The 15,686-nt window shown below is 35.4% G+C and overlaps 1 protein-coding gene across 1 annotated transcript; it reads left to right on the top strand.

Annotated features, from left to right (window-relative positions):
- The first annotated feature begins 1,844 nt into the window (after window positions 1-1,844).
- Window positions 1,845-4,555, top strand: LOC143602195 (F-box protein FBW2-like). The gene is made up of 3 exons (XM_077079394.1): window positions 1,845-1,896; window positions 2,730-3,047; window positions 3,922-4,555. Exons 2-3 carry the CDS (start codon window positions 2,740-2,742, stop codon window positions 4,553-4,555), a joined length of 942 nt encoding a protein of 313 aa, XP_076935509.1. The 5' UTR covers window positions 1,845-1,896; window positions 2,730-2,739.
- Window positions 4,556-15,686: the final 11,131 nt, after the last annotated feature.

The raw sequence follows: 15,686 nt of genomic DNA, 5'->3' as shown, positions 1-15,686 counted from the left end.
AACTAAAACATGAAATTAAAAATATAGAAATTTTTGTTACCCTTAGCATCTATGTGTGAGCTATGCTCATGCTCAAACCCCAGAGATTATATTATTACTTTGATTTTGGTCTATGGTTACAGTATTAATTTATGAATTAATTTTGGCCATGAGATATACATTCACGTCCCTTAACTACACGTATGTAACACGCCACTCACTTTATTCTCTTTCACTATGCCTCACTCTAAGAAATGATTAAACATCCCTTAACCCCTCTCAATTCAATTTTAAAACAATTTTTAAATTGTGTGTGTGTGTGTGGGTGGGGGGGGGGGGGTGATTATAAAGATCCTTAACACTTTAACGCATCTTATCTTTAACGTCACTTAATACATGAAGAAAGTGGTGTTCCACTAGTTAACCCTTGTCAAATCAGCATGAGACGTTAAGGCATACCCACATGCCTTACTTTAGGTTTGTGTCTTCAACCAGTTAGCTAAATTACCAAAATCAAACCATTCTAGCACAAATAACATGCAACTGAAAAATTATATGTACAGGTTGGAAGATAAATGCTAGAGTTTGTGATTGAAAAAAAATTGTTCGTTGTTAAAATTATGATTCTGTTTTAAATGCTTAAGATGTTATATTTCATTTTTTGCATTTAATTAGTTTTAAGAGATATTGATGTCTATTAATTGTGAGATTTGCTTTGTGTCATAAAAGGACACTATTCATCATTTAGCAAAATCTTTATAGGGTATTATGAACAAAGAGTATTTCTTTTAGCACTATATCTTTAATAAGGATATTAGTTCTTACAATCATCGGTCTTCTGCTTTATTCTTTATTCCTTTGTGGTGCTAAACGAACAATAAGACGATTTAAATCAACGAGAAGGCGATTCAAATGGTATGCAACAGAGTCGGAAATGCTGTCCTCGCCGTCTGCAAGATTCTTTTTTGAACGGCTCCGTTAATAAGATACATCCCATTTCTTTCTGATTTCTATTTCAAGTAATCCTTTCCCTTTCCAAACCTTTGGTACCAAACGGAATGATTTAAAACTGATGTTGTGTTTTGTTGTAGTTGGACGTAGCCATTATGTTTAGGGTACATTGAACACCCTTGCAACAATCTACGTTTAATGAATTACACATACGCGGCGCATCACACAGGAAAAAAAACTAGTTAAGTTTATATATAAAACTTTACTTTAGATGTTTTTACCTATGAAACGATAATTATGACCCTAAGCCAAAAAAGCATGGGCATGAAGTTTGGTAACAACCAAACAAGCATAAATGGTATGAACCTTAAAAGTCAAACTTTGACATTTGTTGACAAAAAGTCAAAAATTCTACATTAATTGAATTGGCACACACATAAGGACACCCAACCCCACACTCACATTTATTTATCTCTGCGAGCTATCAACAATAAAAGATAATTCCTTTTTCACCAACCAAGTTTTCCAAACACAACACAACACTGCATATAAAACAGTACACCATCCATTAAAGGTTGTACCTTTATTGGATTTCAAGATTTTGGCATTGGAAGAAAGGACAGCCACAATAAAATCACCACCTACTCTCTCTGTTGAACAATATTTTTGGGCATTCATTCACTAAAATACAGAAAACAACTAGTAAACTAGTAAGCTTGTATCTTTACAAGTTACATACACAACACAAAGCTTTTATTATCATTATTATTACTTTTGTGGCTTCTTTCACACTTTGTAACCCCCTGTTTTTCTTGTTTGTTTTCTGCTCATTTTTTCATTACCATCTCTGGATTTCTTGCCCATCTTTCTATCTTTCTCTGATTCTTGCAAGACACCCACATGGTTTGATCCATTATATTATATACCCTTTTCAACACAAGGAATAAGACACATTCTGCTTGCAAGGTAATAATACATCTTACAGTTTTTAAGGTTCTTGGTTCTTGATTATGATAAAAATCTGATTTTTTTGGTTGGTTTTAATGGAAATGAGAATAATGTTTGAATATCTGAACTGGGTATGAATCTTTTTTGGTTTCTTGATGAATCTTGATTCAAGAACACATTTGATTAGTTTGGTGGATTTTGAATATGGGTTCTATCTGGATTTGAGTTTTGTGGCTTTGATTGAAGGAAAAATTTGAGATTTCAGATGGGTGGGGATAAAACTGTCATTTCAACTTCACTTGGCTTGATTCAAGATTTTTGGAATGTTATTACATTTTAATAATGAAACCTCACTTTTTGTCTCTGATTAGATATAAAAAATTGATTCTTTATTAATTATTCAAGATCTCATATCTTCTTTCCCATTTAAAGATATGATTTTTTTTTCTAATTTGTGTTGTAAAAATCCCTTTTTTGTTCATCCAAATCTTTAATTGGTTAACTTAATATAAAAAATTCAAGAACTTTATATGAGCCTTACATGTCTGTTTTGATTAATAATATTTAATCAAGCTCCCAACCACTCTTGGATTCAAGATCTCTATCACTCTTTGAAATGTTGAAAACACTGGTCAAGATTTGACCTTTTTTGACTTGTCAACAATTCAAAAGTGACTTGTTATTTTGTTAACAAACAATCATTTAGGGTTTACTAAATTTAAACACAAACCATGCCAACTTTGAACTTCTAAAATGGTATCAAAGTGGAAAAGAATCCAAACAAAAAGCTAAAATCTTGAATGGGAAACATTCAAAGAACTATTTTTTATTATTTTTTTTGATGAAATCAGAAATTAATAAATGGAAGGAGGGCTGAATTTGAGAAACTGGGCAGATCTGTTGCCTGATGCACTTGGATTAATATTTAGTAACTTATCACTTCAAGAAACACTCACAATTGTCCCAAGAGTTTGCAAATCATGGAACCAAGCGGTATCGGGCCCGTACTGTTGGCAACATATCAACATTCTTGACTGGAGTTCTCGGTCAAACCCGGATCACATTGACCATATGCTCCGGTTACTTGTTACCCGAAGCGGTGGGGCCGTCCGGGAGGTCACTGTTTCAGGCATCTTGAATGATCTAACTTTCTCATTTCTTGCAGATAAGTAAGTTGTTACATGAACTCTCTTTTTAGTTTTTAAAGTTTAGTATTGATGGCTTGTTTGGATGTGTGAGTTTCAAGTAATCATCTTTTTCACTTTTAGTGTTTGGTAATCTAACTTTGTTTATAAATTGTAAGATAAGTTACAGTCAAAGGTGATTATTAGTATTACTACTTTAATAAGCACAATCATGCTTAATTTTTGTGAGCCGCATTTTATGTTATATGGTGACTAGAATGTATACTGTACAAGTTATAATAATAGAGTCAGGGGTCTCACTTAGGGTGTTAAATGGGTCTTGTGGGTTGGCGGGTCCAACCCAGCACGATCCTAAAAATTGTGTCAGACATGTGAACTTGAACATGACATGCATTTTCGCCAGTTGACCCAAACACGACCCATTTGACCCAAAAATTTTTATTTTTTAAACTGTTTTCACTTTTCACATTACTTTAAATTTACATTTTCACAGCAAAAAATACAAATTTACATAAAATAATTACATTTTAGTTATAAATTTATGCCAATTTCCTCTTTTTTTTTAAATTTTGAATTTTGGTAGAAGATACCCAACCAATTTAATTTATCACATTGAATTCATTAAAAAAATAAAATAAATGGGTTAAACTGGTCAACCCGCAAACCTTCCGGGTTAACCCAAACACGACCAGTTTTGTTCGACGAGTTTGACATGAAACTGACCCGAACTTATTTATCCCAAACCCGCAAATTTCTTGTTAGGTTCTTGTCGTGTCAGAAATGGCATTTTTTTTTTCGAATCATATTTTTTCGCAGTTAATTATTAAACTTTGATTTGTCTAGATACTGATTATAATCTTTTGTTTAACTTTTGTGGCCACCTTGTTTGCTATATTAGTGCGCGATCGCTAAAAACATTGCAGATTCCAAGATGTAACATAACCGATTCAATAGTCGAACAACTATCAAGCAAGCTTTCGGCGGTCACATTCATGGACTTAAGCTACTGCTGCAAGATAAGCGCTCGTTCACTATCGGCAATAGGAGAATCTTGCAAGGCACTTGTAAGATTCCGCCGCAACATGCACCCTATAGACTTAAAAGAGCGTTGGCCACAAGTGGAAGAGGCAGTGGCCATCGCCACCACCATGTCGAAGTTGAAGCACCTTGAGTTGGCATATAATTGTATAGACACTGAATGCGTGATTGAGATCATAAACAGGTGCAAAGAGCTTGAGTTTTTGGATGTTAGAGGGTGTTGGGATGTGAAGTTTAATCAAGATTGGCTCGAAAAGCGGGCCCTTAGGATCAAGGTGTTGGGCCCACATGTTGTGGATCAGTTCGAGGGTCATAGTATCTCGGATTATTCGGATTCAGACTCGTTGTTTGATTATGAAAGCTTGGATGATGATGGATTATGGGATGACTACAACGACGATGATGACGTGGACGATGAAGATCGGGTTGGAGGGAGGTTGGAACTCAGGTTTTATGAAGGGTTTGGTGAGAATTATGGGAATGGTTGGGTTTAAGGGATTTCAGGAAAAGAGATATTGTATTATCCTATAAAGTTTAATCTTCCAAACTTATATTTGGTTCATCTTTGAAGGATATGATTATGATATTTACTTTTTTGGAAACTACTTGTTTCTAAAGACTTGGAAAGCTTCAAACTTGTGTAATATGTCATGTATTATGGTTGTTTGAAGGGTTTGTTTGTGTAATCTTGTTTTGTGAGTGTGCAAATCTTTTTTTTTTTTTTTAATCCAAGGCTATATTACAATGTAGTTTGAGAAGTGAAGTCCTTGTGGTTTGGCTCTCTCTATGGGCTAGGATCCCAATGCTTAACTAATGGAATTTGAGTTTGTGTGTTGTATTGTATTTTTGAGTTTGTATGTTATTGGTTAAGTGCATTAGAAGTTTTACATTATGTGAAGTTGGTATTTTTGAGTGTTTTTATACAAATGTTAATGATTTTGGCGTTTTAAAACAACCACGGTTTCAAGTTATGACCAAACAAGTGATCCTCGTGGCCAGATACGTGTTAAAGCCAAGTGGAGTCAAACACTAGCTTAATCATAACACACGACCTTTTACCTATTACATTACTAAAAAAATAAATCTTGTCAGAATTCCCTGTAATTATACTAAAAAAACAATTTTCCTGATTTCTTACAATTCAAACAATGATATGTTATTAACTTGTACTTTAAATAAGTATAAAACTGGTAAAGGCACTGAACTTTTGGACAACTTTTGTACATTCATTAAAGCACTTAATGACATTCTGTTTTGGACCATGCGTACTCAAAGTGGTACAATATCTTCCTAAAATCAAATAAGCCCAATCTAGAATCCAGAGTGATAATGCTATGTTAGTTTGTACATTCTTAATCATAAGTTGTACCTTGTTCTAGCTTTATAAGTTTAATTTCTAGAAGTTGGTGGTGTATGCACCAATTCAATTGGGTCTATCATTGTTTAAGAGAATATCATGAAAATATGTTTTAGCCTAGTGTACATAAAATTATGAAATCACGAGGTTAGGGTGGCATTGAGTAAGGTTGCTAAACATGAGGAAGCTTGTTTAGAGAATTGACACATGCTTATCATCTTTTTCTTTGACATATTTGGTTTCTTAGCCCGGAGGCCGCGAACTTCCTGAACAGTGTTCAACAGGTTGTGCTTAGTAATTCTTCGGCTCTTAAGAACCAAAACTTTGTTTTTAGTAGGATTGGGTTTGCTATCTAAAAAAGGGTTGCGGCATAGCTTGTTGGCCGTTTACCTGCAACTTCATTGTAATCGTTTGAATGTTTTTTTTTATTGATATGATTTTAATTAATATTAAAAAAAAAACTGGCTGGAAAGTGAAAAAATTGTCTAAAAATAGAAAAAAAGGTATCGTGAAATCACATAAAAAAATTATGAAAAAATCTTCAAAAATACCTCAAAAGTCAAATAAAATTTATTTTTAGATTAATTTATGTAATTGTTAAACATGTGTTACTACATAACATATCACCCAGCTTAGAAATCACATGATCACATGTGACTGAAACTTTTGAAAATTCAACCTTTTTGTTGCTTGTGTTTGTCAACTCGAATAAAGATGTGGGACCCATTATGTTCCTGTAAATTGTGTTGAAAAAGAAAACATTATTAACAAATTTATAAATATTGTTGCTTAATTTTTAAATTTAGTTAAAAAGTTTCGCTTGTGATATCGTATTGTCTAAAAAAGTTTCTGCAAAATGATTTTGTCCTAAATGGTTAGTGCTTATGATGCTTGGTGTTTCTGTTTCCTCTTGATTTTAACCTCAAATTCGGTTATAAGTTTTATATCAGTTAATAAAATTAAACTTGAATAAAAGAACTTGAAATCATAATTATGACATTTTTCAATATCATGCAAAATTTCAAGATTCAGGATGAAAATTGGTCACACAATATGGATTTTGGTAATCTAAGTCTCATACCAGATTGTAAACCGAGTATCTCGTGAGCTACTCGGTTCGGCTTTTCAAAAACTTGAATCAAGCCAAGCTTAAAGGAGCCCAACCATAAATTTATACTATTGAGTAGACTCATGGGCTTAAATGAGCCTAATTTGTATCACTTTTATGTATATAATATTAGATTTACCTAATAATGTTACTATACACACTTTTAATAAATATAACTAAATATGTTTCATGTTATATACAAATTTTTTAAAAATAGTTTTAAACATACATAAATAAACTAATATCTTATTAGCTAAACTCAAGCGTGAAAAGCTACTAACGAACCAAGCTCGAGATTTAAAAATATAGTTCGAAATAAGTTGAATCAAGCTTAAGCTTTAGAGATATAGCTCGAAAAAAGCTCGATCTCACATAGTTTAAACGTCGAGCATGGGTACATAGTTCGATTAAACAGGTGTATATATTTTTTCAATCCATACCTGAATACCTATATCACATATTTATGGGATTCCCTTCAGGTGGTTGTTTAAAAGGGTAAAGGTTATTGGGTTCATGGATCATTGTGTAATGGGTTTATAATGGATTAAAGGGTAGTGGTCCAATTAACTCATTGGTAACAACTAACAGGATTATATTTGTTAGTTTATATATATATATATGCAAAGTATAGAATGAAAACCCACTTGAGTTGTGAAAATCCGTGAAAACTCTATGTAACATCGTTTTTTTTGTTACATATAATATATGTTGTTACATTTAATACAAAACATCAAAAACATAAAAAAAAATGTTTTGCTATTTTTTTACTAATTTTTATATATGTTTTCAGGAGAGAGAAAATGTAAATTAACTTTTACATTTCTTTATTAACTTTAATTGTAGACCACAAGATTTAATCTTTAAATAAAAACATGTGGTTGATAATGGGTTTCTAGAGTTTTCACAACTCAAGAGTGTTTTCAAACTATACTTCTCCAAAAAAAAAACAACGTTACATAGGGTTTTCGCGGGTTTTCACAACTCAAGTGGGTTTTCATTTTAACCTTACCCTATATATATATATATGGTTTGGATCAAATACAAACTAAAATACTGTACAAAACGTGCGAACTGAAGGTTTCACAAATTTATGGCGATGGCATTTTTGTAGTTAACTAGTTTCATCTCTTTCATCTTTTTGCTTCAAACATATCAAACAATTAAAACTTTCAAATCAATCAATTAACTATAAAACACTTAATTGATTATTTAAAATACCAAATCAATCGATCAATTGTAAATACGTAATCAATCAATCAATTAAAAAAATCAATTTCATGAACAAAAGTTCACAACAGAGACAAATTAATGCTTGCAAATTGTACTAATCCATCAATTTGAAGCTTCTGAATTGAACTAATTGAACAAATAAAGCTTTTTGCAAATGAAATTGATTGATGATTTAAAGCTTTCAACGGAGATATTTTAAAAGAACCAAAAATTCAAAAAACAGAGTATGATATGTTGCTGGGTATTACACTTCAAAGGTTTTCATATGATAACTAGAGTAATTATTTTCCTAAGTAGAGTAATTATATTATTGGATGTTATGACCTAACATGTAAATAGAGTAATTTTTGTCATAAGTAGAGTAATTATGTAACTGATATTGTGAGTAAATACAAAATTAGAGTATTTTCAATTTCGAGTAGTGTAATTTATATTATAAGTAGAGTAATTTTCAATCACAAGTAGTGTAATTTTATTATAAGTAGAATAATTTTCAGTTACAAGTAATGTAATTTAATTACAAGTAGAATAATTTTTATTTTCAAGTAGCGTAATTATATATTACAAGTAGAGTAATAATATCAATAAGTAGAGTAATTTGTGAAACAATGGGTTCATAATTTGTTTGATTTCATAATTACTCTAGTTATATAAATAGAGTAATGATCATATCGTCTTCTACATCTAAACATTCTTTAAAAACCCTAAAAACTTCAATATCTTTAATCGACTGGTTATTGCATTACGTGGGCTCAATTAAACGATCCCAAAACTCAAAATGAAGTGTACGGCAAACAATTCTAATTCTAAAATCAAAATAATTTGATGAAGATAACGAGCGATTTTGATGGAATTTGGAAAACCATTTGATGAAGCAATTAAATTTGATGAAGACATCGAGTGATATTTATCTATGGAGCGTGAAGAATCAAGGTCCTGTTATTTACGATTATGCCACCGCCAAAATTTCAATTTTTGTTCAGTTCGCACGTTTAGTACCATTTTTTACTTTGTATGATAACTCCCCTATATATATATATATATATGTATAAAACTTATTGGTTTATATATGTAAAACTTTTAAGTAGCTCTTTTAGTAGAAATGGTCACTCATGAGTAAAAATGATGGCATGTTTAAGTGAATAAAAATAGTAAAGGGTTGATGGTATTTATATATGATAATAATGTTTAATAAATTATTTTTTTTAATTCATTTTAATTCTCTAAAGGTACAATAACCGTAAAAAAAATCAATTTATGTGACAAATCTTTGCCATGGAATGAAGCCATGCACCATACCCACATGGCCTTAAGTGACAACGATGTTGCCATATGATTTGAAAGCTATACACCATACCCATATAAGTGTCTTTTCCTCTCTAAATAAAATCATAAGGTCGGTATCAAATTTCTTTTGAGTGTCACTTGGCATTATGAAAATAAGCCATGCACCAATTCATTACTTGGGTACGCCCCTGCCCCCCTGCTAACTACCCGAATAAACACCTACAAATCTACAATTTACAGCTTTTGAATATACTCATCTACCACTTATCCATCAAATTCTGGTGCAAGTTTGGTAAGACCATGCGCAATCATAATTTTTCACACTTACGTATTTTGTGACGCGTGACGGTCCAGCCAGTATTTGAGAGTTCTGTAAAAAGTGATACAGTGTAAAAAGCTCATAACTTTCATTCAATCATTAACGCTTAATTCCTTTTCTCTCACAAGCTAGCGTTATCTACATAACTCTCCAACCCAAAACTTTACCAAACTTAGGAGGGGGGCGGTGTGGGTGCGTTTTGGGGAGAGTTATGGAGCCCAAAATGTTCCACTGCGTAAAGGTTTACTAATGCATTATGATTGCTTGAGATTACCAATGTCAATGTACAATCTAAAGGGATTTGTGTAACAAACTATGCCTACCAATATGGAAAGGAAATAATTCTAAATAATACAATTATATGGCCAAATACCATTCTTAATATAATACTCTAATACGCCCCTGCAGTTTGAGCATGGTTTTGCCGAACACTCAAACTGGACCGAAAAGTCTGAAAGAGCTCCCGTGGTAACCCTTTAGTAAATATATCAGCATATTGATACGGAGCCGGAACATGTAGTACACGAACTTGTCCGAGGTCTACCTTCTCACGAACAAAATGGATGTCTATCTCAATGTGTTTGGTTCTTTGATGTTGAACCGGATTTCCAGACAAGTATACGGCTGAGACATTATCACAGTAAACGATAGTGGCGCGCTGAAGAGGCACGTGCAGTTCCAATAACAGATTTCGAATCCATAAGGTCTCTGCCACCGCATTAGCTACCCCCCTGTACTCGGCCTCGGCACTAGACCGAGAGATCGTGGGCTGACGTTTGGACGACCATGAAATCAAGTTGTTACCCAAATATACACAATAACCCGACATTTAACGATGGGAATCCGGTCAGCCACCCCAATCAGCATCAGAGTAGGCTGTCAAAGTGGTCAGAGAGGACAAGGAGAGCCGTAACCCATAATCAAGGGTCCCCTTCAGATATCTTAAGATACGTCGTAGAAAAGCAAGATGTTGTTCCCGTGGAGCATGCATGAAGAGACATACTTGTTGAACGGCATATGAAATATCAGGTCTAGTAAACGTGAGATACTGTAACACACCGGCCAAACTGCGGTATGATGTGGCATCATTAATTAGGGGTCCGGAATCAGCAGTTAATTTAGAACCCGTTTCAACCGGAGTAGCACATGGTTTGCATGACGACATAGAAGCTCGAGCTAGTATATCTGACGCATATTGAGACTGTGAGAGAAGCATACCGGATTTATCACGGGTGACATGGATACCCAAAAAATGATGTAATGGCCCCAAGTCTTTCATCGCAAATTTAGAAGAGAGTGATCGAATGATGCGATTTAAAAAATCCGTAGATGAGGTTGTTAAGACGATGTCGTCTACATACAGTAATAAATAAGCCATAGAGTTTCCGTCTCGGTATACAAAAAGTGAACTATCACAAACACTTGGCTTGAACCCTTTGGAAATTATATAGGATGAAAACCGTTCAAACCATGCCCGTGGGGCCTGCTTAATGCCATATAACGATCGTTTAAGCTTGCACACAAATTGCGGTGCATTCGGGTCCACAAAACCGGCAGGCTGGTGCATATAGACCGTTTCTTTTAAGTTCCCGTGGAGAAAGGCATTTTTGACATCCATTTGATGGATGGGCCATGAGCGAGATAAACCAATCGACAATACTACTCGAATAGTGGCCTGTTTAACAACCTGGCTAAAAGTCTCATCACAATCAACACCCATCGTTTGTGATTTGCCATTGACAACCAATCGGGCTTTATGCCATTCAAGTGAACCATCATGTTTATATTTATGTCGAAACAACCATAAACTACGAATAACCGGTTGTTGAGCCGGGTATGGTACCAAATCCCATGTATCGTTATCTTTCAAAGCATTATATTCATCTATCATGGTCGACTTCCAATTGGGGTCGTCTAAGGCTTGTTTATATGATGTTGGCATAGGAGAGATGGTTGGTGAAGTTGTAATGGTATTTAAGTTGTATTTAGGATTTGGTTTTGTAATTCCTGATTTGGCTCGGGTTTGCATGTTGTGTGGAGCATTGGAAATAATATGTGAAGTGGGAAGAGTTGTTGGTATGGGATTATATGGTACTGTAGAGGGTGTAGGTTGGATGTGAGTTATGTTGGATATATTGGTTTGGTCTGTGAGTGGTATAGTGGGATTGGGCTGTGTGGAAGGTGGTGGTGTAGTTGGTATGTGTTGTATAGGTAAAGAATAGATGTGTGGAGCCGGTTCATCGTCTAGGAAGTTATAGGTGTGGTCAGGTAAAGGAGTGGTAAATGGAAATGAGGCTTCGTCAAAATCAACGTGGCGAGTTATGTGTACTTTCCCAGTGAGTGGGTGAAGGCATCGATATCCTCTATAGTCGGAGGGATATCTAAGAAAGACACATCGGGTTGATCGCGGGTGGAATTTATGTGGCATGGTTGTGGACATGTTTGGATAACATGCACACCCGAAAACCCGAAGATGATCATAAGTTGGATGTCGACCATAGAGGGCAAATGTGGGAGTGAAAATTTTTAAACGTTTGGTGGGAAGAATATTATGCAAATAAGTTGCCGTGTGTAGTGCTTCGACCCAATAAGACGGAGGTAGATGAGCATGCATAAGAAGTGGTCGGACGATGTCATTTGGTCGTCGAATCATACGTTCCGAGCAACCGTTTTGGGGTGACGTATGAGGGCATGAAAACCGAAAAACTAAGCCGTGTTGATTAGCAAAATTACGAAATTCGTTGTTGTTAAATTCACCCCCTAAATCACATTGAAAGGTTTTTATGTGTTTATGAAATTGAGTTTCAACAAACTTGTGAAATTTGGAGAAATTTGTAAATGTTTCGGATTTGAACTTCAAAGGATATATCCCCACATAATTTGTAAAATTATCTATTAGAACCATGTAATATTTGTAGCCGGAATTGCTAATGACCGGTGACGTCCAAAGATCACAATGAATGATATCAAAAGGTGAAGTAGTAACGGACATGGAATCATGGAAAGGCAAGCGTTTACTATTAGCAATTCAGCAAGAATGACAAAAACTTTAGCAATCTTTATTACAAGGAATAGAAAATTGTCTAAAAAGTAAACTCAAGATATTATGACCAGAATGTCCTAGACGATTATGCCACGTGTTGGTGATGTTGGAAACGAGACAAGCTGTTGGAATGTTGGTAGGACCGGTAAGAGGTTAGAGATCCCCCGTGCTATCATGGCGCGAAAGGATCCTTCCAGTTGGGTATTCCTTCAAATAAAAACCAAATGGGTCAAATTCTATAGAAACAAGATTATCACGTGAAAATTTACGAACATATATTAAGTCCTTAAGAACATGCGGGGCTAAAAGGACATCATTAAGGTGAAATGTTCTACTTGGTAAAGTGTAGGTGGAGTTGCCTGAGCCAGAAATTGGAAGTTGTTGGCCATTACCGACAAATATATTACCTTGAAAAACAACGTTAGATGGGTTTTTGATTTTACCTGGATTGGCAGTGAGATGGGATGTTGCACTGGAATCCATGTGCTAAGCATGCTCATTTGGATTTAACTGGACAGCTTGAAGGGCAGCTCCAAGGTCGGTTGGGACATAGTGGATTGACCGAGTAAGTGGGGATATTAGGTTTGGCTTGGTATGCCATATTAGCCATCTGTTGTGGTGAAGGGATTTGGGTCTGTGAAGAATGACCGGTGGTGGGTTGGTTAGTCCAAGGTGTGGGTTGTTGAGCCGGATGAGGACATGGAGGAAAACCTGGTGGAAAACCTGCCCACTGTTGTTTGGCTGCCCATTCCAGGGGGCCCAAGAATGTTGCTGCCAATAACCCGAATTACGTCCTGGACCATAAGACCCGCGACCTCTCTCGCGAGCTGACCTGCCACGACCCCGAAGTAGCTGCTGATTTTGGGAAGTATGGGAGCCCATGGACATATTTTGATGTGAGCTGTGAGTTTGAGATAATGGGCCAGGTTGGGCCTGTTGAGCCGTGGCTTGAGTAGCAACCAACACAGATTGAGATTGATTTTGTGCTGCACTTTGAGCTTCCATCCGCTGCCTTTCAGAGTCAAGTTGAGTTCTAGCTTCATCCCATGTAGTGGATTTTTGGTTGATAAGGGCCCCTGCCACAGCATACTCTGGTGGCAAACCATTCACGAGTTGTATAACGAGTCGCGATTCCTCAACCGGGTGGTCAACATCTTCAAGTTGGTTGCCAGTTCTTTCAATTTCTGACAATAATCTTCAAGGGAGGCGCATTTAGCGAGAGTCAGATTAGTAAACTTGGTCTCGAGGGTTGCGGCTAGAGATTGCTTATTGCTTAAAAAAATATTTTTCACACGATCCCACGCTTGTTGAGCAGTGGAATCATTCTCCAAAACTCGAGACAAAAGGATGTGGGATAACGTACCATAGATCTATTGAAGGACTATGGCATCAATTTCGGACCACGACTCGTAAGTCGGATCCGTTTCGGCCGGTGGAGGTGTACCATCTATATGGTGTGAGACTTTGTAACCTTTTGCGTGAAGCTTGAACAATTTCTTCCAAGCCGAGTAGGTGATTGTTTTGCCATCGAGAGGTCGAATCTTGTTTTGAATATTGGTGACAGTATAAACTGGATGTAAAGGTTTAACATCAGTTGGTGGTGTTTGTGAAGAGCCAGTCATCATGATAGGGGAGAAGGACCGGCGGCTGAAGAAAAAAAATTAGAGTATTATATTAAGAATGGTATTTGGCCATATAATTGAATTATTTAGAATTATTTCCTTTCCATATTGGTAGGGATAGTTTGTTACACAAATCCCTTTATATTGTACATTGACATTGGTAATCTCAAGCAATCAGAATGCATTAGTAAACCTTTATGGTATCAGAGCCACATACCGCCAAATACCGTTCATAATATAATACGCTAATATTGTGGATGGTCTAAGAAGAAATTCAGTGTAATAACATAATGCGCAAAATTGATGCAGATAAATGAAATATATATTGACTTGAAGTAAATCCATGGTTGTAAAAGTCGTTAGGCGGTCCTAGGCGGTCTACTAGGGAGTCGCAAGTAGTACTCGGGAGTAGTCGAGGATTACTCGGAAAATACCTACGGAGTACTCGGCCGAGGCGGGGAGTAATCGGGGAGTACTCGGCCGCCTACTCGGGAGTTTTACAACATTGAGTAAATCGCTAGTGTACTTTAGAAAGCCGTAAATCGGTACCTGTTAATTCGTGCATCTGAATCTATAAGTTGAAACTCGTAAACCCTTGTATCTGTGTTTTGTTATTTTGTCCATTCGAAATCTAAATACTAAAACCCATTAATTTTAGCTATCATGTTAATACTTAAACTTGAATCATGCTAATATGCTATTCTATAATATGGCATCTAAAATCGTAGCTTTGTTAGAATATATATTGATTTGTAATATGATATTTCATTTCACAAGTATGTAATTTTGAAAGTTTGCTATTTCGTTAATGTCCTTAACATGTTGTATTGCATTTGGTTATACATGTATCTATATATATACCAACCTTTGTGTTAAAATGTAATTAAACATGTTAAGGACTAATATTAAGATAGCAAGATAGGTGGGCTTGGGTATCGGGCTGAATAACCAGTTTACCACTAATCTTGTAACACCCCAATCCGAAACAGGCTGACGTGTCACCTTTACAGATATCAAAACATAACTCATAAAAGCCTAAGTCAAATTAAATTTCATCAATATAACAAAAAAATGAATAGTCTTCTAAAATCTTGAATTTTATCACTCTCTCTCATCACTAATTCCCATGATTTCCTGACTTACCTGTGAACAAATAAAAAAAACACAGACAAAGAAAACACGGCTGAGCCAAAAATTGCCCAGTAATAGAAAGAACAATAGTACATGTAAAAACGGACATACGGAAAACACCACATATATTGAACCAAAGAAAGGACTGAATTGACACCAAAACTAATACAACACAAACTCAAAATCCACACCGAAACAAAAACAAATGCTTTACATAATCAAAACCATAATCCGACACACGGTCATAACGTAATTAGATGCATATATATAAACATATTAAAACATATCCGAAACAAAAGCATATACAGATACTAAACTACACGACCGTGATGTAATAATAATAAAATAGGTCGTGTCACACAGAAGCACCCAGAGCCAGAAACAGAGGGGTACACAGCTAGCTAGTCCATGCACCTATGAGATGGTACGTGTGGCGTACACGCATTGTTCCATCCCTCAGAAGTCAGGAGTCGGAGCTAAGGATCGATCTATACGCCTCTAGGGGCCAAAGTGCTATACAAGCACAAG

This window comes from Bidens hawaiensis, unplaced genomic scaffold (genome assembly GCF_021521415.1).
Source record: "Bidens hawaiensis isolate Kalapana, Puna unplaced genomic scaffold, B.hawaiensis_p1.1 tig00058111_1, whole genome shotgun sequence".
Classification (NCBI taxonomy): Eukaryota; Viridiplantae; Streptophyta; class Magnoliopsida; order Asterales; family Asteraceae; genus Bidens; species Bidens hawaiensis.
Note: the sequence above shows the minus strand (reverse complement) of the source record. Positions and strands in the feature narration are given on the sequence as shown.